A 27,486-nucleotide genomic window follows, 5' to 3' on the forward strand; every position below is an offset into this window, starting at 1 on the left:
TGAGCTAAGAGTTTAATGAATGATGTTAGATTTCTATCATTACCCTCACAACGACGGAGTAAAGCTCATATTTCATCTGAAATTTACATTTAGAGGACACAAACAGACTAAACACTTCAATTAGAGGGCGTAAGAGACAATCTTACACCAAAGTATCTAATACCTTCTTAGTTGCTTGCGAGTTCTCTTTCAAAAATGAGGTGTATTTGCGCATTTAACATTTGGACAGATTTCCGTGCCAACTTACCTCTAGCATTTCACTCAGTCGAACATCAGTTCTTTGCTGTAAGAAAAGCAAAAAGAAGAAGAACAGAGTGTCTGTGAAACTGGGCAGCTGGAAATGAAAATGCAGAGAATAGAAAGTCTCTGTTTAGACATTAACAATGTTGATGAAGTGATTACCAGAGTCTTTATGGTCCTCAAAGACTTCAGCAATCCTGTCAACAGCTGTCGGCGTCTCTGATTGGCCAACAGCCCAAGGCTGGCTTCGGTAAAGCCTTCTTTAGCAGAACGAAGCTGCCTGGAAACAGAATTACAGCATTTGCGTCGATTCTACAGCTCATCAAAACTTAAAGCAATAGTTTGCCTAAAAAAACTTCATTTTTTTCCATTTACTCTTACAGTGTGTTGTTTTAAAGCCGTATTGATTTTTTCAAGGAATACAACATTTTTTTAAACGACTACAATGGACTGAAGTGTCAAAAGGACAAAATAGTCCATAAGACTTGTCTTCTGAAATCATATGATAGCTTTTTGAGCGGAAAGAGAGAAAATCGAGTTGTTATTCACCAAAAAACTTGGCATCATCTACGCACGTCTACATTTATAGAAGAATAAAACACCATCACCATGCGCTACTGGTAAACACATAAAGCGAGATGAATCACACTTTGGCAATTGTGCTTTTTATTTGCGCTAAAAATTAGGAGGAAGCAGGTCATAGCTAGTGAAAAGAGGCCAATTTTGCAAATGGAGCTTAATGTAAGTAGTTTTAAGTTTTAGCGGCATGATGCGTTGATCAATATACCATTTCATGTTCCACAGCGGCAAAAAAAACTATATTTCGAACTAATTTCAGAAAATTATTGCAGGCTATCTTTGGTCCCAAGAGACCAGGACAATGAACGCCATAGGACCACCGTTCAGGAGCCATGACCACAGAAATCACCACGATTGGTCATCTTTTGTCTGGGACAAACTAAAATCATAATATAATATATAGATTTTTAGAGGCTTTTTAGGTCTGGTAGAATCTGTCATACACTGAACTGCACCAGAATAATGACTGATTGCAATAATAACTACTGTAATGCCAGATGGCGAAAATCGTACGTTGGGTCCATTGGCGCATTTCTGAGAGTTCATGCGGAAAGTAAAGATGTTAAATTTTGTTCTGGGAGAACCAGTTCTAAAGATCAACTCCCTGATAGAACAGCTCACTGGAGTGAATAACACTATCGACCTTATTCGATCTGCGTCATCAATGTTTGCGGCGGCCATATTGTCGACATAGAAACCACGGAAACTGTCAGTCTGTCAATTGAAAAGCGAGGTAGCGTCGGGATTATTCATGGTATATCACTGTTGTTTTGTTTGTTTTTTAACAGCGTGATGGTTTTGTGTAATACACGGCTGTTCTAACAACAGCAATAAGAACCCCGGAGTTAGTTTTTAATGCAATAAGTTACCGACTGGGGTTGAGACAGCAAAGGAGAGGCTAGCTAGGATAAATAGGCTAAACTTTCAGCCAACTCCCCACAGAAAAATCTGTTCCCATCATTTTACCACAGGTTTCACACATAATCCGTGTGCAATGTGTAAAGCAGGACGCGCTATAGTGCCTATATGCTGCGTTTACAGTGCTGATCAACGGCTGTACCACAAACACCCCGCTACTCACTATTTTTACTCACTATTTCAACAACAAAAGCCAATTATTGTATGCATTACTTCTATATATTAAAGGACAACTCCGGCGCAAAATGAACCTTTGGTCTAATTACACATTGTTACCTAGTCAACCGTTATCAGAGATTTGTTTTCATGATTGCCGAATGTAAATAGTTTTATCTCTAAAAACAGTTTAGCCTATAACACTAGTACAATGCTAGTATATGGGGCATAGAGTAATGACAAATAAAAATCGCTTGTTATTACCACTAACACGGCTCAAAATAGCCCCACAGTAACACGACAGCATAACAAGGGTCCCTACATTCAAACCGAAGCATTGAGAACTTTGTCAGTGTCCATACAATTTAATAAGAAGATATTTTATACACACAGTAAACTTCGGGAATACAGGAAGAAGCCATCTTGGAAAAATAGTCTCTACCAGTCGATCTACGAACGCCGATCCAAGTGCGCTGGTGAGATGTGAATAAGGTGATAAGGTGAGCGCGAACAGTAGGCTACGTGTATAAATTGAAGAGAAGAAAACGGTTTGTGTTTGTGTTTCTACTGGAAACAACGGACCCTATGAGATTCTGCACAGTTCAGCTCACTTGGATCGGCGCTCGTAGATCAACTGGTAGAGACTTTTTTCAAAGATGGCTTCTTCCTGTATTCGCGAAGTTGACTGTGTGTATAAAATATCTTCTTATTAAACTTTATGGACACTAACAACGTTCTCAATGCTTCGGTTTGAATGTAGGGATCCTTGTTATGCTGTCGTGTTGGTGTGGGGCTATTTTGAGCCTTGTTAGTGGTAATAACAAGCGATTTTTATTTGTCATTTCTCTATGCCCCATATACTAGCATTATACTAGCGTTATAGGCTAAACTGTTTTTAGAGATAAAACTATTTACATTCGGCAATCATGAAAACAAATCTCAGAAAACGGTTGACTAGATAGCAATGTGTAATTAGACCAAAGGTTCATTTTGCGCCAGAGTTGTCCTTTAAGTTGCACAAGCAAGTGGTCAAATATGTAACCTTGTCCTTCATGTAATCACAAACATTTTAAATGAAAACTTAAAATTGACAAAAACAACCGACATTTTAATAAAACAAATCGTGCATGTCACAAAGCACTTGTTTTTCCACCTCCACGAATGAGACGAGTGTCGTTCATGTTGCCTTGTTGAGGTAAATTGTAGTTTGTACGTTATACGGATACTGTCTGATCGAGATCGAGGTTACGGCTGGCAATAAGGACGGATCTTTACTTAATGCTATAACTCGATTTTGATGTGGGTCCACACACCAATCAAGCTTATCTTCTCTTGATACCGACGAGATGAAGCTCGCCCTCAACTCAAATCTGCGGGCTGCTAGCGGCAGCAGGACAGATGTCATGTCAACAATATGGCCACGGAAATCTACTTCCGGTGTTTGCAAATAAGGTCTATTGATGAATAATCTCTCGCATATCTGTTTCTCACACAAAGCCATCAGAATTTTTATACTTTTATAGAAGTTTTTAAAACTTGTAAGCTCTCTTTTTTTTAGTTCCACTATAGAAAGAAAGTCAATTTGGAACAACATATGAGTAAGAAATGATAAGAGCTTTAATTTGTTAAGTGCACTATTCCTTTAAACTTGACTTTCAACATTTTATAGCTCTCTGACCTTCGTGCATTAGTGCAGATGACTGCGGCCAGCTGCAGGTTGGTCTGCAGAGACGTCACTCTCTCCAGCTCCTAAAACAACAATGATTTTCAAGTTTTTTGACAGAGTTTATGCAGAACATTAGGCAACCATTATTTAACATCCTTTGAAGTAGGCAAGACAATTGAGACAAAGGCTATGACCTTGCTTTCATATAGCTGGATATTACCTCTCACAGATAACTGTGATTCTAACCTCTACAATTAATGGGTTCAGGCCAGAGACACTCTCTTCTATTAGTCATGTTTTGCAGGCCCGTTATGAACAATAAAGTGAGAGAGATGATAATGGCGACAAGCTTTCATTGTGGGAATGAGAAAAGCAGCACAATGAGAAAGTATGTGCTCCTTTAACCCACATCGACATGTCCACGAACTATCAGACAGCGGAAGTTCGCGGCTTTTTTGCAAGGTTTTTTCTTCTCCCCTCATGCAATCTCAGTTTTGAAGAGCGCAGCTGTCACAGCCTGAGGTGAGCTCACGCTGAGTGACCCAGTCTTTCGACGCACATTAACAGAGCCAGCTTTCACCACAGAAATATCATCCCAGTGTCACGTTAAAGATAATTATTTAACCAAAGAATACGAGGTGGAAAAAAATCGATTCCACAGAGAGGGCTGCCGAAACAGAGGCTCCTTATGCAAAGCGTCACAAGGAGAACCGTTCATTCTTCAGAAGGCCATCAGTAGCAAATACCCTGAAGAATGCTGGAAGGTTTCTGAGAGATGAACAGGCCATATTGAGCTTGTGCCTTGAGCACATTCTGCGGGCTCCAAAGTACCGTCGAATAAATGACAGTAGTAAAAGGAATAAAACAAAAGTGCAGTGTTTAATTTGTTCTGGTGTTCGATCTACTGACAAGCACATGGAAGGCGTGAGGTTAACAGAGTGTCTGTGCTGAGGAAACACAGGCTGGTGGTTTAGCCAGGCATCTGCAGACTAAATCGCAAAAGATTTATTCAGCAGAATCTCTCTTTGTGGGACCGAGAGCTTTTGAAGTGCCCTTGGAGTTGCCCTCGCTAGAACAGGGAGCTGAAGACAGCCATATCCTCGCTGAGTCATAGGGTCCTTAAGGGATCCAGTGGGCTTCAGAGCTCAAACAAGAGTGACTCACTGTCTCCACATACACACCGCAGAAAAACACAGCTGTCACTCCTCTTCTGAGTGATAAATCCCTAAGATTTGGGTTCTTAAAAAACACATTCTACAATTAAAGGATTAGTTCACTTTAAAAAAAAAAAAAACATTTTGCTGATAATTTATTCACCCTCATGCCATCCAAGATGTCCACGTCTTTCTTTCTTCAGTCGAAAAGAAATTAAGGTTTTTGATGAAAACAATCCAGGATTTTTCACCATATAATGGACTTCAATGGACCCCTACGTTTCAAGGTCCAAATGACAGTTTCAGTGCAGCTTCAAATCGCTTAAAACGACACCGGACGACGAATAAGGGGCTTATCTAGCGAACCGATCGGTCATTTAAAAAATAAATAAAAAAAGTTCAAACTCGTTCATCAAAATGAGCAAATCTTTTTTCGAGTCATTTGGTTCATTCAACGAATGAAATGACTCAAAAAAAGATTTGTTCATTTTGATGAACGAGTTTAAACAGGAGTCACAAACGTGAATCACAGAAAAGAGCGAGGCGAGCATTTGTGCTTATTAAACTTTTTTATTTAATAATGAAATGACTGATCGTTTCGCTAGATAAGACTCTTATTCATCGCCTGGTGTCATTTAAAGTGCTTTGAAGCTGCACTGAAACAGTCATTTGGACCTTGACCCGTTTGGACCCCATTGAAGTCCATTATATGGAGAAAAATCCTGGAATGTTTTCCTCAAAAACCTTAATTTCTTTTCGACTGAAGAAAGAAAGACATGGACATCTTGGATGACATGGGGGTGAGTAAATTATCAGCAAAAGTTTTTTTAAAAAGTGAACTAATCCTTTAAATTCAATCCCCAATGTAATTAAACATAACAAATACATACTGTCAAATACAAATGACATCAAACAGCTTAAAGGGATGGTTCACCTAAACATAGAAATTATGTTGTTAATTACTCATGTACTTTTGTTCATCTTCAGAACACAAATGAAGATATTTTTTATGAAATATGAGAACTGTGTGAACTACTACTGACGCCTCAATAAGTTTATATGTGAATAAAAGCCTAAACTCAATCTGTTCATCAAGCGTTCGAGTCTCTTCTGAAAATTTTGACTAAACCGCTCAATTCATATGGATTAATTTTACGATCTTTTATGAACTTTTTGAAGCGTCAAAGTAATAGTTTGTAGCCGTCAATGGAGGAACAGAAATCTCTCAGATTTCATCCAAAAGAAATCCATTTGTGTTCAGTAGATGAACAAAACTCTTAAAAGGTTTGGAATGAAATGAGGTGAGTAATTAATGAAAGAATTTTCATTTTTGGATGAACTATCCCTTTAAACTTTTGGCATAAACCTTGCTAATTGGCAGCTGCAAGGCCAAAATGTTGCCAAAACAATTTCAAATCACCATAATGTCAGAAGTGAATCAATGTGTATGATTATGCACAGTAAAAAGTTCACCTTGTTATTCATTTTGTTTTCCCAGAATTACACAAGCAATTTTAACTGAATTTACCTTGTTTACAGATTTCAGGTTTCATGGCATTGAGTGACATGTCAAGTTGAAAATAGTTCAATTCTGAAAGCATCAAGGCTCCTACATTAGCTGCTTGAATTTGGACAGGACACCGGGATTACACCCCTACCCACAGAGAGTCAGGACCTGTTTTCAGCGGTTATCATCTGGGAAGAACATACCGCTGGAAGACGCTATTGACCAATCAGAATCAAGTATTCCAGAGAGTCATGTAATAATGCTGCATAAAAGCAGGACTAAATTATGCCTGTCTGACCCACCTTTTCAGTATACATTTGGCCTAAGTACTGATAGCTTCAAAACACGGTAACATCAAACTTTATTGAAATCAACTGTGAATATTTACGGCCTAGAGGTTTCATTTCAGTCAGGATGCCATCTTAGAAATTGACAAACACATTAAGGTTTTAGAAAACAGCCAAAGTGTTGTGCTGCACCACTAATTTTTCTCTGTGATAAGCACACCAAAATGTATCACAAGATATCTAAAAGCATGGGCTGACTATAATACAGCTCAAAAACATGGCTGAAATCCCATCTTATCTCTAAAAGGCCTGGGACAAATGCAGGCTGCTGAGGTGTAAAATGGCTTGTGGCAAAGCACCAGCAGAGTTAAAAGCTCTTCAAATAGAGGAACAAATAACCATACTTCTCTCTACATCCATCTGGTAAACACTCCTAATGTCCGTTGTTTAAGACTTTTTTTTTAACCAAGCGTGCATAGGTGATGCATTGACTCCTAGTCTTTGACTATGTGTCAGTGGGTTTTCCTGAAGCATTTTCTAATACTTCAAAACATCAACTTTGGCTGTAAATAAATAGAAAGATTTATTCCAGTGATGTGAATGTTTTTTTTATTCAACGTCCATTCTCAATGTTGTATAAAAGCATCAGAGAAAGCATGAGATATGTTATTTGTCCACCAAGAAAATCCCATGCTTTTTGTGTTGGCTCACAATGACTCAAAGGCAATTTGGTGTGATACGACTCCAGCAGAAATATTTAAATCTTTCTGGGGTCAGAAGATGAATACCTTCACTCCATTTGGGATGAAGACGTGATGGGCGACAAGGTAAAGCATGCAATTTCTGAGCCACTAGTATCACCAAATGGAACTGTCTAAAGAATAACTGCATATGGTTTCGAAAAACCATCTAACTCTCAGTAAACAGCACATCAGAACAACTTGAGCTATTGTCCGGGATTGAACTGCAAGTGAGCAGACTACAAAATGTATCTGTAATTTCTGCAGTTGAGATATGAACCTTCGGATCGATTTGTTTTCTTCCGGAACAGTTCACACCACACTGTTGTAAAGCGGTCCAAATCGTGAACCCTTCAAGGGCTTTCCTTACGCCATTACGTCGGTACCTCATGCGTGCAGGTCGCGCATTCCATAGTGGGACATCGCCATGACGACAGTAGCCTAACACAAAATGAATCGCGGGTTGACTTGGTGCTACGAAGAGGTGAAATGCCTCATAGATATTTGGTTGGAAGAACACATCTCCCGGATGTTGGACACTACACACAAGAACACCGAATTGTACAGGGGTTATGATCAGTCCGTCGAGCAGTGCCTCGCAAAGGCGATAAAACTCTGACAGCAGTATATAAAGGTATGAGACCACTTTGCCAAAAGCGGAGGTACAAGTGTTGAGAAAATTGATTTGTTTTCCGGTTCGTGGGTTGGTTGTGTTCTTACTACAAACGAACTGCTCCAGGGTTCGTATGGAATCGAGCCGAGACCACCTCTTTTAGTTGTTTTCTTCCGATTCAGAGAGCGATTGTTGTGTTCACATATGACCAAACGAACCGGGACAAAAGGGAAATACCCCTTTGTTTCGGAACAACGTCTCCAATCAATCCAGGTGTGAAAGCACCCTTAAAGGGTTAGTTCACCCAAAAATGAAAATTCTGTCAATATTTACTCACCCTCATGTTGTTCCAAACCTCTATGTGTTTATTTGTTCTGCTGAACACAAAGGAAGATATTTGGAAGAATGTTTTAATCAAACAGATCTCATTCCCCATTGACTACCATAGCATGTATTTTCCGAACTATGGTAGTCAATGGGGAATGAGATCTGTTTGATTAAAACATTCTTCCAAATATCTTCCTTTCTGTTCAGCAGAACGAATAAACACATAGAAGTTTGGAACAACATGAGGGTGAGTAAATACTGACAGAATTTTCATTTTTGGGTGAACTAACCCTTTAAACGGACTGATGCTGAGATGAGCTTCAGAACTTGATGCATCAAAAACAGTTGTGATTTTATCAACAATAGTCTTTTCTTCGCCATCTTACAGAAAGTGAAACATCCTTCTTGGTAAATTCGTATGATTTAAAACATTAAAAGGATCACATATTCTTACGGAGTTAGTCCAATCCATTTTTTGTACAACAAAAGACATGGAAAGGGAACTCAATTTGAGATTCTGCTGTTATGATTAAACTATTAAATCAAGAAACAAAATTGACTATTGCCTCCATCAATGAACACGATATATCGTTCAAGCTTCATTAAGAAAGAATCCAAACAATTCCACACAACGACTGTGAGGTGAAAAGCCTGGCACAGGATCAAAGCAGAGCATTTCAGGATGAGAATATCTTCAAGAGAAATTTCAAAGTGATCCAAAGTGATCCATTTTCAAAGGGGTTCATAGTGATTAAGGATGTAAGAAAAATATAACCACAGGCAAGAGGACACGGAGCCTTAACTATTCCTTCTTCGTCCACTTTGATCCCAAATTGTTATAGTGATAAAAATCACTACCTTCAGCATCATCTGCAAAGCGCACTGCACAAATATTAGTTTAATAAATATATATTTAGAGTTTAATTGTTTAACCAGCAAGGTAACTAGGATGCATTTACAGTCATCATGAAACAAATGTCAGGGTTACAGTGAGGCAATTACAGTGGGAGTGAATGTGACTATTTTTTGGATGATTTAAAGCAGTAATTGGAATTTTATAACTTTATAAATGCACTCTTCTTTAAAACTTGTGTACAAGCATTGCAACAAAGACTTAACACATTTTCCCCACTAAATAATTGCACTAAAATCATGTAAACATTGTTTTTACGTCTTTTAGATATACTAATGAAACAGTGAGTAATAGTATTTTAACTAGGGCTGTAATTGTGATTAATCACATCCAAAATAAAAGTTTGTGTTTACATAATATGTGTGTGTGTGTGTGTGTGTGTGTGTGTGTGTGTGTGTGTGTGTGTGTGTGTGTGTGTGTGTGTGTGTGTGTGGTGTATAATTATTTTATATATGAAGAGTTCAGATGCAAAAGCCTCTAAATGCCATTTGAAATTTTCTTCTTGAATGATGATTTTTATCAAACTTGTATATTTAGGTTCAGTAATTTCACTTAAATAACAATTAATAGGTAATCATCATTGCCATTTAAGTGAAATCACTGAACTTAAATATACAAGCTTGATAAAAATGATCATTCTAGAAGAAAATTTCAAATGTCACTTAGAGGCTTTTGCATCTGAACTCTTCATATATAAATACATATGCATGTATGTATATAGCATTATTTTGCACGTAAATACTGTGCGTGTCTGTGTATATATATATATATATATATATATATATAAAAAAATTATATATAAATATTTTATGTAGGAATAATAACACATTTTCTTAAATATATACATGCATGTGTGTGTATACAAAATAATTACACACAGCAGCACACACAAATATATTATGTAAAACACAAACTTTTATTTTGGATGCGATTAATCGCAATTAATCTTTGCACAGCCCTAATTTTAACATTTACAGACTGACTCGATTCACTTAAGTCATAAGTTCTGTAACTCTCAAATTGTTCCCCTAACCTGGAACAAGCGAACAGTCACATGTTAATTGAACCCATCCGGCCGACCTGATTTCCCCTTACGCGACAGACTGCTTACCTTAACATAGGAAGGCTGTTTCTCCAAAATGAGGTCTGCCACTCTTTTAGAAACCTGTAAGATGAGAACACATAAAGGTTAACATCTGTTCGACATGTCCAAGCTTCACAAGACCACATAATCTGTACACCTCTTTTTTAATCATTTGAGGCATTAGCGGAGGCTTTAAAAGGAGGAAAAGGAAAAACAACATAAAACGTGAGACTTTAAATTCAATTGAATTCTTTTCATGTCTTCCACATCTGCCACAATTAGTCTGTAACAATTTAATAAATAAAGTTTTCTTTGCACACTCAAACAGTCAGTGGGTAATAATGGCTCTGTGGAAGGTCAGGCCGTAAATATAAGGCATCCTGTGGCACGCTCGATCGATATGTGCGTCACTTGGTGGGGCTGTCAGGAACGAGAGGGTGTTGGTGTGTCTGAGCGCTGAACAGATGGCAGACTCAGCTGAGCAGTGGCGTATGTTAGCAGATCACACTGTGCGAAAAGCTGAGACCGACTGGCAGGAAAGTGCTGGAATGTGTGTGTGTATGTGTGACAAACAACTGAAATAGACATTTTCAAGAGCACCTCAACTTGCTCTTACATATGCATTAACTCTAGGCTCTTAAAGGGATAGTTCTCCCAAAAAATGAGATTTCTATCATTTATTTACCCTCATGTCGTTCTAAACCTAATTTAATAAAATAATTTTCATAAAAGAAAACATATTCATACAATAAAATGTATGGAAGTTTTTGTTTTTAATACCTTGCTTTGAATTTCATTTCACCTAGTTGCCAAAGTAACCTTTTTCCAATATGATGTACCAGAATAACTAAAACAGAAAGACAAATAAAAATGTATAAAAGCTAGACATATTTAATAATAAATAAATACATAACTAAATTACTCAATGATACTAAAATAACACTCACACAGGTTTAAAAAGGACCTATTATGCCCTTTTCAGTCTTTTCAAAGTCTTGCTTGAATGTTAAAAAACAGCTTATTTTTCAGATCATTTTTTACATTGTTGCAGCACCTCTCTTCCTAGTCCGTCAGTAACGCTCTGTTTAGTTCCTGTCTCTGTGAAGGCCCCCCTTCTGAAAAGCACAGTGTGCTCTGATTGGTCGGCTGGACAAGTGTGTTGTGATTGGTCAACCATTTCAAGCATGTTTTGGAAATGTTCCCTTACCGTAACTGCGAGTACTAACGCAACTCAAGCAGGTGACGGGCCCTTTTTTAGCGTATGCCTTGGTCAGGAATTATTTAAATGAGGAATATTGTGACGTGTTCGTTCGCAGAAGAAAACTCAAGACTAAATGGGGACATTTCAGTACACAAACAGTGAAACTGATATAGAGAATAACTCACTTTGGAGTGACTTTATCCTTTGTAACTTTGTAGAGCTTTTACATGCTCAAACAGCAGCATAACAGACTAAAGAAAGCTGAAAATGTAAAAAAAAAAAAAAAAAAAAAAAAAAAAAAGCATAATAGGACCTCTTTAAAACAATATGAGTGAGTAATTGATTGACTTGACTTGTAGTCAAGACTGCCTAAACCGAGACCAAGACACTACCAAGACAAGAGGGTATCGAGACCCAGAAAAGATCAAGACAGAGACCAAGACCAAGTCGAGTTCAATGCCAGGTTGCTGCTGGTAGAGGTGTTAGTGTGGCCAGCAGGGGGTGCTCACCCTGTGGTCTGTGTGGGTCCTAACGCCCCAGCAAAAGTGATGGGGACACTATGCTGTCAAAAAGAGCACCGTCCTTCGGATGAGACGTTAAACCGAGGTCCTGACTCTCTGTGGTCATAAAAAAATCCCAGGATGTCTTTCGGAAGAGCAGGGGTGTAACCCCGGCATCCTGGCCAAATTTGCCCAGTAGCCTCTGTCCATCATGGCCTCCTAATCATCCCCATATACACCAATTGGCTTCATCACTGTCTCCTCTCCACCAGTAAGCTGGTGTGTGGTGAGCGTTCTGGCGCAATATGGCTGCCGTCGCATCATCCAGGTGGATGCTGCACATTGGTGGTGGTTGAGGAGATCCCCCCCCTTCTATGTGAAGCGCTTTGAGTGTCCAGAAAAGCGCTATATAAATGTAACGAATTATTTATTTTATTATTAAGACCAAGACAAGCCCGAGACTAAGACCAAGACCAAGTCGAGTTCAAGACCAAGACAAGACAAAGACAAAGACAAAGACAAAGACAAAGACGAGCCCAAGACCAAGACGACACTAAGACCAAGACAGAGACCAAGACAGAGACCAAGACAAGCCCGAGACTAAGACCAAGACCAAGACGAGCTCAAGACCAAGACAAGACTAAGACCAAGACAGACCAAGACAAAGACCAAGACAAAGTCGAGCCCAAGACCAAGTCAAGACCGGAGGGGAAAAACAGACCATTGTTGAAGCTAAGCAATAACTTGTAAGATTGTTTTGCATTGCCTGCCTATCTCTGCCGATTTCAAAGTCTCCAAATAAATCCAATAATGTAGATTTGAATATGGTGTTCGTGCGTCTTCACTCGGACGCGCGCTTCAATCCGTTGCGGATATCGTTGTGGATATTGAACTATTGTATTCCGAAATCCCCTGACCACTATGTCGGTCTGGGACAGCGAGACCTAGACAAGACCAAGATCGCCAAGGCCGTGACAAGACCGAGACCACTTGACATACATCACTTGTAATTGATGATAGAATTGTTATTTTTTGGTGATACCTTTAAAGTCCCTGTAAAGTCAAAATTAAGTATGTGTTCTGAGTTTGTCACACCACAGAAAAATGTGTTATTAGCCACCCAGCCAAATTTGAATGATAAAAAAAGCCAGCAAGTACATAAAATAAGCTATTAAAATCTTGAAAAAATGAGCAGTATTCTCTGCTCTCAAACGCTGCAGGCGTGTCCGCTGGCTGCGCTGAAACCACGCCCACTAGCGGGAAAGCTGTCGACGGTGATATTAGCTGATACTGCACTCGGGACAGGAGGATGAATGCTGAGGCGGGAGATAGTCGTTTCGGCCCCGTTCACCAGTAACAGCGGATTATCAGTGAATCCCAGTTGTCTCTGAGGAAAGTTTATAAAACTAGTCCGTGTAAAATGATCACTACAGAGGCGGATGGTGGCGGTGATCCTCAGCTCTTCATCAAAGTTGGCTCTACACAAAATTAATCCACCTCTTCTTGATGTGATCATTTTTAGGAAATTTAAATAAAGACACCGATCTGTTTTGCACATGATCGCATCCAGGTAGTGGCATATGCATTTCCGTGTCGAAAGCATAGCTAGCTGTAGGCTGTAGTAACAAATATTACTGACAGTAACTCGCGATCTTCATCAAGTAGGGGCGTGTCCACGAGCTCAGGGACTCCAGTGCATCATCGAGCCCTGTTTTAGCCCCGCCCAAAAAATCCGTAAAATAGCAATGGTGAAAAACTGTTTAATGGTCTAACTCCTTTGTAGTCTTTGTAATACGTTTTAGCAATACATTTGTAACATTTATAATGTGTTTAGAATTTTTTTTGTAGAATTGCCTTTACATGGAATTTAAGACATTTTTTTTTTTGATTGATTATTAAAATCACAAGAATTAGGAATTAGAACAGTCTTATTAACACCAAGTGAACCTGAAATTGAAATGTGGAATGAGTGAAGGCATTTTTCACATTGTCCAAGTATGGCCTAAAGAGACCTCGACTCAGGAGGAGGGAACAGGATTTTCTTCACAAAGCTCATTGCTCCACCTATTGGTCATTCATTTCTGTTAAAGACCTCACAGGACGGATCGAAGCCAGAATGAGAAAACAAGCTGTGAGGAGGCATCCGGTGTGCCATTTCCAAAAACTAAAAGACAGAGACTCTGTAAACAGGTGGCCAACACACTCCGTCTGACTTCGACAGGTTGAACACGATGACAACCGGCAAAGCTGTCTGTCAGCGAGGCACAAGCCTCTCTCTGTATGCCTTCCGGCAGCCAACTGTGAGTGAATCCTGCATGGGTAATAACTCTAATTAGAAATCTATTAACCAGTGCTTGCACCAGAGCAGTAAACAACCTGCCATTTCTCTCCCGCTCGTTCTACAAATCCAAAGACCCACTTACAATTCCATCTTATTTTCCAATTATGAGAATCTTTCTCGCAAGGACACAAATGAATTTTATTAAATTAATAAAATTCATTATTAATACTGTTCATTTTATCTAATGACTACAAGCAAAGACTTCATCCAGTCTAATCAGCATGACATTAAATTAGGACTGGAAAGAAAAACTTCATTAGACAGAAGAGTGAACAACAAATCTGTTCAGTCTGGTCATTTTTTTTTATATATAACAAGGGAATCGATTGACATTCATTGCCAGACGTAAAGGACAATGAAAGGATAATTTAAAAGCATATTTTTAAGAATTCTGTTGTTTAAGGGGTAACTTGTACAGTGTTAAAAACAAATCATGTCATTCATATATTAAATTCAAGAAGAGTGTAAAAACTGTCGCTTTCAAAACATTTCTCACACAACTTCACCCTTGCCACAAACAATAGTGTAATTTTGGGGTGACACTTTGGAAACAATCACTATAAATTGATTTTTTTTTTTCAACAAAATATTTTATTTAATATTTTATATTAAATATTTTTATATGGGGAAAAAAATTAATTTCAAAAGTTTGGTGTCTGTAAGGTTTGTTACATTTTCCAAAGGTGCATTTATTTGATCAAAAATACAGTAAAAAGTTAAATAGCTGTTTTCTATGCTAATACATTTTAAAATGTAATTTATTCCAGTGATGTCAAAGCTGAATTTTCATCATCATTACAACAGTCTTTAGTGTCACATGATCCTTCAGAAATCATTCTAATATGATGATTTGCAGCTCAAAAAGCATTTATTATCAGTATCAATGTGGAAAACTATGGAATTTTGTTTCCAACGTGAAAAAAAAACTACTTAAAAGATAATTGCGACTTTTTTACTCTTACAATTGCAAGATGTAAATGCTATTGTTAGTTATAAAGTCAAGCAATATTATAGTATTGAAATTCTGACTTTTTCTCTCAGAATTGTGAGACCAATTCTGTGCAAAAAGAGGAAAAAAACTTCTCAATTGACTGTTCGCGAAGACCCGCCCCCCTTAGTTCCTGTCGCTATGTCCGACAAGCTACGCTGCTCTCTCACACACACACACACCATGTTCTCATGCAGTGAAAAATACATCGCTGACACACCAGGTTACTTTTCGGTTGCTTTTTATATTAAACAAAGTCTCACCTTTCAAATTTTGTCATTTTTTAAAAGAAATTTAAACATCAAATACCGTTTTGTGGCTCTTTAAAGGAATACTCCACTTTTTGGGGAAATAGGCTCATTTTACAACTCTCCTAGAGTTAAACAGTTTAGTTTTACCGTTTTCGAATGCATTCAGACGATTTTCTGATATTTAGAAAAAAAAAATTCTGAATATCAGTAACCAGACTGTTTCTGGTCTCATTGACTTCCATAGTAGGAAAAAATATACTATGGAAGTCAATGAGACCAGAAATTTTCTGTTTACTAATATTCTTCTAAATATCAGAAAATCGGCTGAATGGATTCGAAAACGGTAAAACTCGACTGTTTAACTCTGGGGGAGTGTTATGAGCCTATGAGCCTATTTCCAAAAAAAGTGGAGTATCCCTTTAATGTCTCGTAGAGCATCAGTTAAAGCTCCTCGTGATCCGATCTCCTCTTCCTTCTAGTTCATTTATAGCATCAAATAAATATGAATGAACATAAGAAGGAATATTGTTTTAACCGCAGAAAGGCGTCAGTACACTCCGTTTTTCAAGTTCAAATCCTCCCATGTTAATCTACTAACTCTCCTGACTGTTTTGTCGGACAAAATGACGGATGGCGAAGTATGATTGGTCGGATCACCTGTCAATCAAGCTCACTGCGAAGGGTCAATTTACGAGTTTATATCTAACAATTCTGACAAGTTTATTAGTGCAATTTCATCATTTTAAGGAGTTGTATTAATAAAGAATGAGTAGATGTGTCTTACTAAAATCACCCTGCTGAGAATGTCATCAGCACTGAAAATGTATTCCTGCCCCCCAGAAAATACCAAAAAGGCAAAGGGAAAAGACAGGCTTATTCTGAATCACACTTGCAGTGCAGACAAGCAATTAGCTCAGAGATGAGTTCCTGCCAAAAAAGTGTCAGAGCTGCATGTTAGCAGAAGAATAGAGCCACCACCTCCAATAGACCAGATGCTTTCCTCTCCCACTGACCCATCAAATACACAATAACCCACATCTGCAAACTAGAGAAACATCTCCAAAATCATTTGTCTTAAGCTGAGGGAGAAATTGACAGTAATGATGTGTTAAGGCCACGCACTCTAATGAAAATGACGATGGAGGAGCTTGTCTAAATCATGAATAAAACACCACGGAATGTGAGCGTGCAGAGTAATGGCATTCAGCGGGAAGCTAGCCTCATGCAGAGCTCATCCTCTGATTCCTGCAGCTGTCTGTCATGACCTGGGATCAGCGTTCGGGGACAGGGCCCCTGTGGGGACCTACTCATGGCAGACCACAACTGACCACGTCAGACTGAGTCATAGGGTACCCCTAAGGATCCCGGGGGCTGCATCTTTCACCCTGCACTGGGCCGATAGGACAGCTGTGAGTAAGCAAGCATCTTAAACAAGGAACAACAAAGACAGAGGGTGACATTCCTCTTTAAACATTTGTTTCCAAGGCAGCAGTGAACTGAGGATCACCCCGGATCAAGACAGAATGTACTCACGCGTTCACATGCACACTAATAAACACACTCATAAAACTGACGTCTGCAGAAGGATGATGTATGAGCTCTGAGATGGGTCAAAAAAATGTAAAAAAAAATTGGTCATGGAAAATTAAATATACAAGAAATCCAACAAAAGTCATAATTTTATAACTTAATGCTTAAAAAATGAAACGTTTTAACTCGATATTATTATATATGTATGAGTGCAAGGTATAACATATCAAAAAAAGTAATTAAAAATATATAATTTGTAATATAATATAATTAATAGTTTAAAATGAAACTTTATTCCTTTGCGTCACTGGTGTTTTCAATATTAAAAACTGTAAAAGCACAAAAAGTGTTTGAAAAGTATTTCCAAGGTCAAAAAGGTTGGTCAGACATGCAGGTGATTTCCCCACAACATTGAAACAGTAATTAATCATCTTTAAAAAATATTATTTGAAAAATTAAAAATTTAAATTATTTGATTAAAAAATGTATTTAATGTATTGATTTTAGTCTGTTTGAGATTATACAAATTTTTCAAAAGAATTTATCAGATAAATTAAAATAAAATAATAGAGTAAGTTTTAAAAAATATATAGATAGTAAAATAAGATGAAGATTGTCCAACTAGCTTCTTAATGTCAAGTTTTGAATCGAGTTCAAAGTCAAACATTTTTACTGATCTATGACTGATATAAACATATCAGTTATGATGTAAAAGTAGCTCTGCTATCATACAATGTGTGTCACACATGTGCCTCAGAGAGCCGACAGTTTCTTTGAGATTTATCTGAATGTGATTCTTACAGCTGCTTGTTGTCTCTTCAGCTTATCTCTGTACTCTTCAAGCTCCAGAAGATTCAGATCCGGAGGGAGTTTCTGTGGGGCAAGCACACACAAACAGAGAAAGATCTGAGATTTGAGAGTGTCTTTTATTCTGATGGTACTATATGTAAACTCTTGAGTTTGAACACGGTGGCAGATATCACTCACAAACACAGGCAAATCATCTACAGTTCTTAAGAGTTCAATAAACAACAGCAGCTGAACCGCTCCAACAAACATTTACTTTGATTAAAAAGCTGATGCAGCCCAATTTTATTCTAGAGGAATAGACAAATAGCACCTAATACAACAAAAGTTTGGACTCAATTGAGAATAGTTACTTTCCACAAAAATTGTCATTATGTGCAGCTTTTGAAATGTATAGAACTTTGTATAGAATTAGGACACAACTAATTATGAAAGTTTAAACTTTAAATTATGGGGGTGGTCTTATTTACTATAATAATAATAATGAAATATTATTATATTTAGCAAGGATTCATTAAATTGACCAAAAGTGACAATAAAGACATTTATAATGTAACAAAAGATTTGATTTCAGACAAATGCTGTTCCTTTGAACTTTCTATTCAAAGAAAGAAAAAGAAAAACGGATTGTGATGAACTGTGATGAAAATGAACTGTTTTCAACACTGATGAAAAATAATAAATGTTTCTCGAGCAGCAAATCTTTATATTAGAATGATTTCTGAAGGATCATGTGACACTGAAGACTGAGGTAATGATGCAGAAAATTCAGCTTTGCGTCACAGGAATAAATCACATTTTAAAATATATTTCAAATAGAAAACAGTTATTTTAAATTGTAATAATAATGACTGTTTTTAACCAAATAAATGCAGCGTTGGTGAACATAAGGGACTAATTTAAGAAAAAAAATCTTACTGATATATATATACATATATACATACACAGTCTCTATATGTCATTTATTATATTCATTTCAGCTCTATTTTTCAAATGCTAAACATCTTACTAGGGGTGTAACGATACCCTCATGTCACTAATTGATACATATCACGATACTGAACTCCCGATACGATATTATTGCGATACTCCAACACATAGGATAAAAGATTAACAAAAAATGTACTGTTGATTAAAGCTAAATTTGATATTACATTGTGGGTTTAAATGAATAGGCTTGGACTTGGTGCTTATCACCCAAGGACAATGGTGACACGAGAATAACAATATTCATGATTCTGAAGTTGAAAATACTGAATTATTTTAGATGAATATGCTAGATCAGTCACTGACTAGATATATTTAAAATAATGTCGGCCATTTTTTACTGGTAACATCAGACATTTAGCATTATCAGGACCCACAAATATTCCCACATTGCATTATTATACATTATAATCAACATTATATATAGTAGCTTAATGTATTATTGACACTAAAACTCTGAAAACTTGAATTTTCTCACATAGCAATTTTTATTTTGGGGGGGGGGGACTATTCATGATACATAATGTTGCATTTTTGTATTGTGATATATTGTGGCACGATATATTGTTACACTCCTACATCTTACAGATTGTGGTATATAGACATGGAAACAATGACTTTCTCTCATACACACACCTCGAGCTCGTATTGCACCATGTCAAAGGAGTCGCTGGAGAAATACACTTCCTCTATGTTGTCAATGAGTTCCTGTTCTGCCAGTGGATCGGTGGGCTGCTCCCTCAGTTCCCTCAGCTCTTCCTGTGGAAAAAGAAAAAGAATATTGAGAATGAGTATCAGCAGAGAAATCTCACTGATTCTGGGACACCATCGTGTGGAGGCTTGCCTCGCACCGAAAAACGGGGTCTAAAACATTGATAATTTCTCACGCCTGACACATAGCCGAGCTGAGAGCAAAGATTAAGTGGTCTTAGCACCTATCCCTGAGGAACACCATTCATGAACCTTAATGAGAATCAGCACAAGAACATCAATTTCACTCAAAACAGCTTTAAGAAACAAAGTCATCCTCTTTTCTTTGAAGAGAGATGCTGAGAGACTCATTACGCATGATTCACAAGACGTGATGCAATGTGGTTAAAACAGCTCTGCGACCAGGACTGAGATACACTTATTGAGCCACGCAGATCCTCAGAGAACGTTTCAAAACCCTTTAATTGCAGCCATCACAGAGCGATCCACATCAATGAAACATTTATTCATGTTTGACATTGCTGAAAGAACCCAGCGTTGGACACTTGCTAATATCTGAAGGATCTTCATATAAAGACTGCAATTTGATATCATTGAGACAGAAGCTGAGGAATGATTTGGCCTGAAAGCATTCAATCTCCTCCTCAAAGACACATGATAAGGTGTGTGTGTGTGTGTGTGTGTGTGTGTGTGTGTGTTGCAGGCGAGTGTGGGTGAACTCACTGAGGGACGGCATCAGCATCTGCAGAGGGTGGGGTGGTATGAGTCACTCCACTGGTGCACACACAGCAAGAACAAAAGACACACTCCTTGGGCTCACTGGGTACCATTAAGCTTTGAAATCTAAATAAGGCTTGGAGTAAAAGTAGCAAAAGTGCATTGGTAAACAATGACAAAATTAACTTTTAGAAGGGTTAAAAATAACCAATTTTTATTTAAGATATTGAACGAATTTAACAGTATGTTTCAAAAGCTTTAAAAACTTGCATTGCATTAATTCACTTTTTAGAGTGTTAAAATGTGAATTAGCTTATAATTTCTATTATTTTGTACTTGGTCCTCCACTCCGACGGCATACCTTGCCCTGAATAGTAAATTTTAACAAACTTCCACGGACTAATACGTAATAAGATAAAAATACAGGCCTAAAGTCACCTGTTCATCATATAAAGTGATCAAGTCTCTTTATTAACATACTCAAATACGCTCAATTCATATGGATTAGTTTGTCCTAACTACACGCGACGCGACGACACGCGATAAAAGGTATCCAGACGCGACGGCGACACGTGAAGTTTCTAATTTAGAAACGGTTCCTATTTCTTAGACGTCGCGGCTGACAGAATGAAGAAATTACACTGGTTATATGAGTACGCATTATTTTTTTTTAGTTAAAAATAGGTCACTGTGCCACAAGCGATAACGGATAATTTACCTCAGATTTTGAAAGCATGTATAGCGTTCAAAATGAATTCTATGCAAACATATGACTGTACTTCATAACAAAATTAGTCAATGAGTATATTTTGTTAATGTTTTGATTTTTAATAATGTTATTTCTTGATTTGATTATGTCCTTAGTATATACAATGCGAGTGCGGGCCAACAGTGCGCTTTCACAGAGAGACTCTGCTCACACGCTGTTCTGAATGTGTGGCATCTCACACAGTCGCGTCGCGTCTAGTGTGTGGACAGACACACTTGCCGTCGCTGGAATTTTATCGCGTCGCGTGTAGTTAGGACACGGTGTAATACTTTATGAACTTTTTGAAGCATCACAGTGTGGTAGTTGCATAGCTGTCAATGGAGGGAGCTCTCAGATTTCATTAGAAAGATCATTAGTTGTGTTTCGAAGATGAGAGAATGTATTACGGGTTTGTAACAACATGAGGGTGAGTAATTCATGACAGAATGTGTATTTTTTGGATGAACTATCATTTTAAGCTATTGTACAGAATACTTTGCACAGTACTTTAGCATTAACCATTTGTTTCAGGTGTTTAAGAAAGTGCTGTAGTGTTTTTTTTTTTTTGCAGAAAATAACAGCCCCCCCCCCCCATCCCCAAGGGAAATACATATTTATATATTCGTATTGTGTGTGGGGGGGGGGATGTGAATCCTGTCAAAACATGCAATCTGTTGGAGAGAGAATCTCCAAGGGAGTTGAAGAACAGTGCATTTGAAAAATGTCACGTTTCTGGGACACATTGATTTATTTATTTACTAAAAACTATTAAAAGCCGCATAACATCCTGAAAGGCTAAAGGTGGATGGCTAAAATATGGTTTCAAAGATGTAGGTCCTTGCCATAAAACAGAATTGTTTGTTCTTTACAATAATCATAGTGATTTTCACAAAAAAAAACCTGCTATACTGAAAATTAAAGATCAGCAAGAGTAACTCTACTACAGTCCTGTTTGTGTTAGTGTAAAAAAACACTTTACTTCCAATCACAGGCACAATGAAAAAAGTGGGAATTAGGTGGGAATGAAGTCCACGATCTGATGAGACTGAAAACATTAATCAGTTTCAAGCCAAACAGTCAATTGGAAAATAAAACACTAATTAAAATGGTCGCCAAGCCTTTGTTCAATTATCTTTCCATCCCATGTAGACTGACAAAATGAACACCTATCGTCCTTTTATTCCCTGTGCGCAGACGAAGACAAACGCAAGTCTATTTGCACATAAAAGTGTGATTTGATGTACTATGCATGCAATCAAAGCTTAGGATGAGTGAACTGAAGTGTTATTGAATGATGCTGATCAAACGCAGGTGAGAGTGTGAATAAAAGGCGCATTAAAAATAACAATAAGCGTTCTTTCACAATGGACCAAGATGAGAGGGAAGAGACGGACAGCTGCTGTGAGACGCAAGCGAATCCGACTTTGTCAGAACACAAACTGCTCCAGCTTTTATGAGTGACATCTTTACAAATATCCGACTCCATTAGTGACAAATTCAGGATATGGGAGGGAAAGAAAGTTGCTGATTATGAATTCATATGTGGTTTTCACTTGTAAAAGCACACCCACGCTTGAGAATGAATCATCTTATGAATAATATTTCACATATTACAATATATTCTTCATAATATTATGAAGGTGATGACGACATTAGACCAATGACGTGAATAAACTGCATAAATGTCCATTATTTTCTCAGTGATTCATCAAGAGGCTCTCAGGACTGCCTGATGTGTTATGTGATTATAGCGCCATCTAGAGGACACATGAGATTGTGCAAGAGAAATGGGTCCCTTCAATGGTACATTGAAACATCCCAAAGCACATTTTTACATGACACAGAACACAAGGCCCAAAATGAACATTTACCAAAAGTTAAATGAGAGTACAAGTTGGCCAAGATGAGAATATAAAAGTGGTGGTTACAATTTAGTCTCATTTGTTAACATTAGTTAGCACACGTTCTAAAAAGTAAAGCCGAAGCATTTCGTTAACCCTGATAGATGATAAACCCAGCCCTCTCAGTGTAATCGGCATGGGAAAAAAAGATATATATATATACATATATATCTTTAAGTTAGCTTAAAGTTAGTCTGACTCTCAACAGACTCTCGTACATTTCATTTGTACAGAGAGTCTGGCCTCACTCCATTGACAAGCGTTAAAGCAACACTAAGTAAGATTTTTTTTACCTTAAAATAATGTTTCCAAAATCGTTTCAGTAGTTCATTAAGTCATAACAGGGTGAAAGGCACTTCTGGATTCGCTTTGCGGTCCTATATCTGATATAACAACGTTATGTAAGATTGCCAGATCGGGTCGAGTTTCTGTAGTTCTAATGAGTCATAAGAAAACTACAAATATGACTTGCTTTACGTCAAGCGTTACAATAGTCATTATTTTGTTTTTCTTCGTGAATGATGAAATCATGACGAAATCATGCCACATACTCTACCATATCTGTGGACATTGTTCATTCCAAAGCCGGTGCTGGATAAACAGCGAGCGTCAGTGCGACAGTAGGATGCGTTATGCTACATTATTTACCACAACGGTATACCGACACTTCCGCTTCCAACCTGTAGGGGAACCGCAGAGGAAAAGTTACTTGGTGTTGCTTAAACTTCCTTGTAGGCAGGTACTCTGGGCAGATCAGTCACTCTGGATCTGCCGTAACCAATCGCTGATGTTTGGTAGTGACGTATGACGACTCAAACCACTCAAACTAGCGCACAACAACAATGTCATCGTTCTCAGCCACTCCCTCTGTTCGCTGATAGGACCGGTAAAAAATTGACTGGAGAAAACCAAAGATAACACCACAATCCCAGACGTAGTATTGAAAGAAAATTAAAATGGGTGGAGCCAGGCTAACTTAAAGTCCCCCTGTGGTGAAAATCAAGTCAATCAATGTCTGTGGTGTTTTTTAACCACAGAGTCTTGCTAAGTACTTTCTCCCTAAAACTACGGTGATATAAAACAGTCTCAAAAACGCGGTTTGAAATCGCTGGTGTTTCTGACATCACAAACTACCTTGTAACCAATCACATGAATGTGAAGTACTGAAATGTGGAGTTAGACTGTTAAACAGTTTTTCACCATTGCTATTTTATGGATTTTTTGGGCGGGGCTATTCAACATATTTAAGGATCCGCGTACTAAATGAAGCAGGGGTGTGGAGTTGCATGCATTCAGGCTATTTTAAGTAAATAACAGGAAAAAATGTTAAATGCAATTTGTGTGATCAAATATGAGTTTTAAGGGATACAATTATTGACTACAGGAAGAGACTTTAAGAAGAATAAATTCTATCGTGTTGTGTCCTGAACTGTGTAAAAATAATAAGATGGAAATATTTCCTTTTTATTAATGTTTCCTCATTCCAGCAAAGTATACTTTTCCCACACATAGTGCTCATTACTGGCTCAGAAGCGTTTGGTGTTTGGCTACTTAAGAGGCCTAATCCATCATTTTCCTCAACATGCTATGGATAGACCGTTTGATTCAATGATTATACTCTTTCTCACTGCCTCAGTTGTTTCAGAAAAAAATAGTTGAAACAAAGCCCACCAAGGAGGGATCCAGGCCAGATGGTTCTAAAAAGTATGTGTAATATAAAACAATTGATACCGAATAACAGCAAAAACTCTCTGATGGTGAGAGAGATGGTGAGTCTGTTTGATTTGGGAAATGTATCTAGCAAATACCTAGAGATTGTAATAAAAGTAAAAAGTGTCAGAAAAAAAAACGGTGTGGTGAAGAGTGCTAAAATTAGCTTAGAAACCTTTAGCCAGAACATCTGAAAGCGGTCGATCGATCACAGAGCGGTCCAACTGATTTAAAGGACCTGTGAGGTAGTGCACTGGACCACGACCAACTTACATTTATCTCACCGAATGAAGGTCATAATACGACTCAGAGGCACTGCTACACTAAAGCTCAGTCTGATTAACCTTTTCATACTCTCTGGAAGCATGTGAAAAGATCCCAATCTCGATTCAAACACCCATCTTATACCTAAATGACAACGATTTTTCTGTCTACTAAGCCTTTGACAAGTACGATCACAGCACTGGCCCCGAGAGAGCAGTTGTCATATTGCTTATAGTTATAAAACAGCTTTACAAACAGACCACACAGCATCATTATTTCCGTCTTACAAAAACTCAAATCATCACAGAAGAACAGGGAAAAAAGATTATAGTTCAGATATCAACACTGTAGCGATCAAAATTGAGCAAATCACATTTTGAAAGTAACTTGATGCTTTAAATAAAGATTGCTTCAATTACTTACGTTACACCAGTAGGTGGCGACATGTGACTGCTAAATATACGTTTTTTTTGTCATTGAATCATTCAAAAATGCTGATTCATCCAGTCATGAAACAAGTTAAGTCTTTATGAGTGATTCATTGAATCTTAAAAAAATTATTTAAATTAATAAAAAAAAAATTAAGTCAGAACCTCTAGTAAATAACGTTATTTAGCTTATTTTCTCTATTCACAGAATTGTGATTTCCATTTTAAATAAATAAATCATGATTCTCAATTTATCTAGAATTGTGCAACTCAACCCTAGAATATTTCAGAAGCGTGAAAGAAGTCACATGTGAATAAATAGGCATGTCTAGTTGTCAGTTTTAGATGAAATGTCATTTTAAAAAAGGTACGTGTATTTATCATACTATGATTAATAATACCCAGGAGGATAACACTCATGTTATGCTGTGGATATTTTGTACTCACAGCCGTGCGAATACATGAAAAACACCAGACTATGAAGCGGCCAGCAGCGCACAAGACAGAATTATCAGATGTGGTCCGGAGAAGAATATCTTAATCCATACATAGACTATAATATACAAACAGGATTGGTTCATCTAGTCGGCAAAGACATTTTTCAGCACTCATTTGATATATATATACACACACAAGAAAACCTGTTCACAAATGTGAGGCTTAATGGATATACATGTATATACTGTATGTACACTACCGGTCAAAAGTTTTAGATTGGTAAGATTTTTTTATGTTTTTAAAAGAAGTCTCTTTTGCTCACCAAGGCTGCAATTACTTGATAAAAAAAACAGTAATATTGTGAAATATTATTACAATTTAAAACAGTGGTTTTCTATGTGAATATATAGTGAAGTGTAATTTATTCCTGTGATCAAATCTGGATTTACAGCATAATTACTCAAGTCTTTAGTGTTACATGATCCTACAGAAATTATTATAGTATGATGCTCAAGAAACATTTATGATTATTATCCATGTTGAAAACAGTTTTTTACATTTTTATTTCAGGATTCTTTGATGAATAGAAAGTTAAAAAAAAAACGAATTGATCTGAAATGGAAAGCTATTGTAACATTAATCACTACCATTCTTTTATTACTTTAATACTTTTATTCATCAAGGATGAGTTAAATTGATCAAAAGTTACAGTAAATACATTTATAATGTTAGAAAAGATTATATTTTAAATAAATACTGTGCTTTTGAACTTTCTATTCATCATAGAATTTTTGGGGGGAAAGGTATACGACTGTTCTCAACATTGAAAATAATAATTTTAATAATAGTTTTTTGAGCATAAAATCAGCATATTAGAATGATTTCTGAGGGATCATGTGACACTGAAAACTGATGTGTAATCAGCAACAGTATTGATGTTGAAAATTCACCTTTCAAATTACATTTTAAAATATATTAAAATAGAAAACAGTCATTTTAAATTGTCATAATATTTCACAATATTACTGTTTGTCATTTTTTTAATCAAATAAAGCAGCCTTGGTGAGCAGAATAGACTTCAATTAAAAACATAAAAAATCTTACTGATCTAAAACATTTGACCGGTAGTGTACTGTATATATTCAACAAAACCTCTTCACAAATATGAGGCTTAAGGAGAAACAGCGCAGGTTTGAGAACATGAACTGACCTTGCTAGGGCTCCTGAAGCTCTGAACCGGGCTCATGTCAACCACACTCTCCTGGGGACTTTTCAGACCCTGGCAAAGAAAATCAACAATAAACCATAAATGTAAGGAATCAATCGACTTATGGGGGGTTTAGATGCTGCCGACCCCTAATAATATGGTAATCCTATTTAGAAATATTAATACAAAAATTAGCAATAATCCACCAATGGGGGCAAACTGCACAAAGACAAAACAAAATGTTTAACGACACATGGTACAACGGGACTGAATTCGCACCAGGGTAAAAGGCGCTTTTGACTTTATTCTCTTTTAAACCACTAATTTGATCTAATATTTAATAATGTTAAAATGTTGTAGATTTATGTAGCAAATCAATCAATAAAATTAATGGCTATATTTTGATACAAAGTTCTTGTTAATGATATTCAGTTTTGTTCAAGGTAAATAAAGCAACAGTTTTTCAATAACGGAAGAATATGTGTTTGGGGTAAAAGACAATAATTAACATGATAAGAAATAGCTGGTTGACTTTTCCATTTGGTAGAATGACATGTTTAGATTCAGATGGTA

General features: G+C 37.2%; 1 protein-coding gene across 2 annotated transcripts in view; it reads right to left on the minus strand.

Moving 5' to 3' along the window:
* Positions 1-27,486, minus strand: part of vps50 (VPS50 EARP/GARPII complex subunit) — a 151,363-nt gene that overhangs the window by 122,856 nt on the left and 1,021 nt on the right. For both annotated transcript variants that reach the window (XM_089123160.1, XM_039680886.2), the window contains exons 2-8: positions 26,917-26,985; positions 19,426-19,548; positions 17,797-17,868; positions 10,212-10,265; positions 3,572-3,642; positions 403-520; positions 248-283 (exon numbers count right to left, since the gene is read on the minus strand). In XM_089123160.1, coding sequence (XP_088979286.1) covers positions 248-283; positions 403-520; positions 3,572-3,642; positions 10,212-10,265; positions 17,797-17,868; positions 19,426-19,548; positions 26,917-26,985 — 543 coding nt within the window. The remainder of the gene's footprint in view (positions 1-247; positions 284-402; positions 521-3,571; positions 3,643-10,211; positions 10,266-17,796; positions 17,869-19,425; positions 19,549-26,916; positions 26,986-27,486) is intronic.

The sequence above is a fragment of the Pimephales promelas genome, chromosome 18 (assembly GCF_988280905.1).
Source record: "Pimephales promelas chromosome 18, fPimPro1.hap1.1, whole genome shotgun sequence".
Taxonomy (NCBI): Eukaryota; Metazoa; Chordata; class Actinopteri; order Cypriniformes; family Leuciscidae; genus Pimephales; species Pimephales promelas.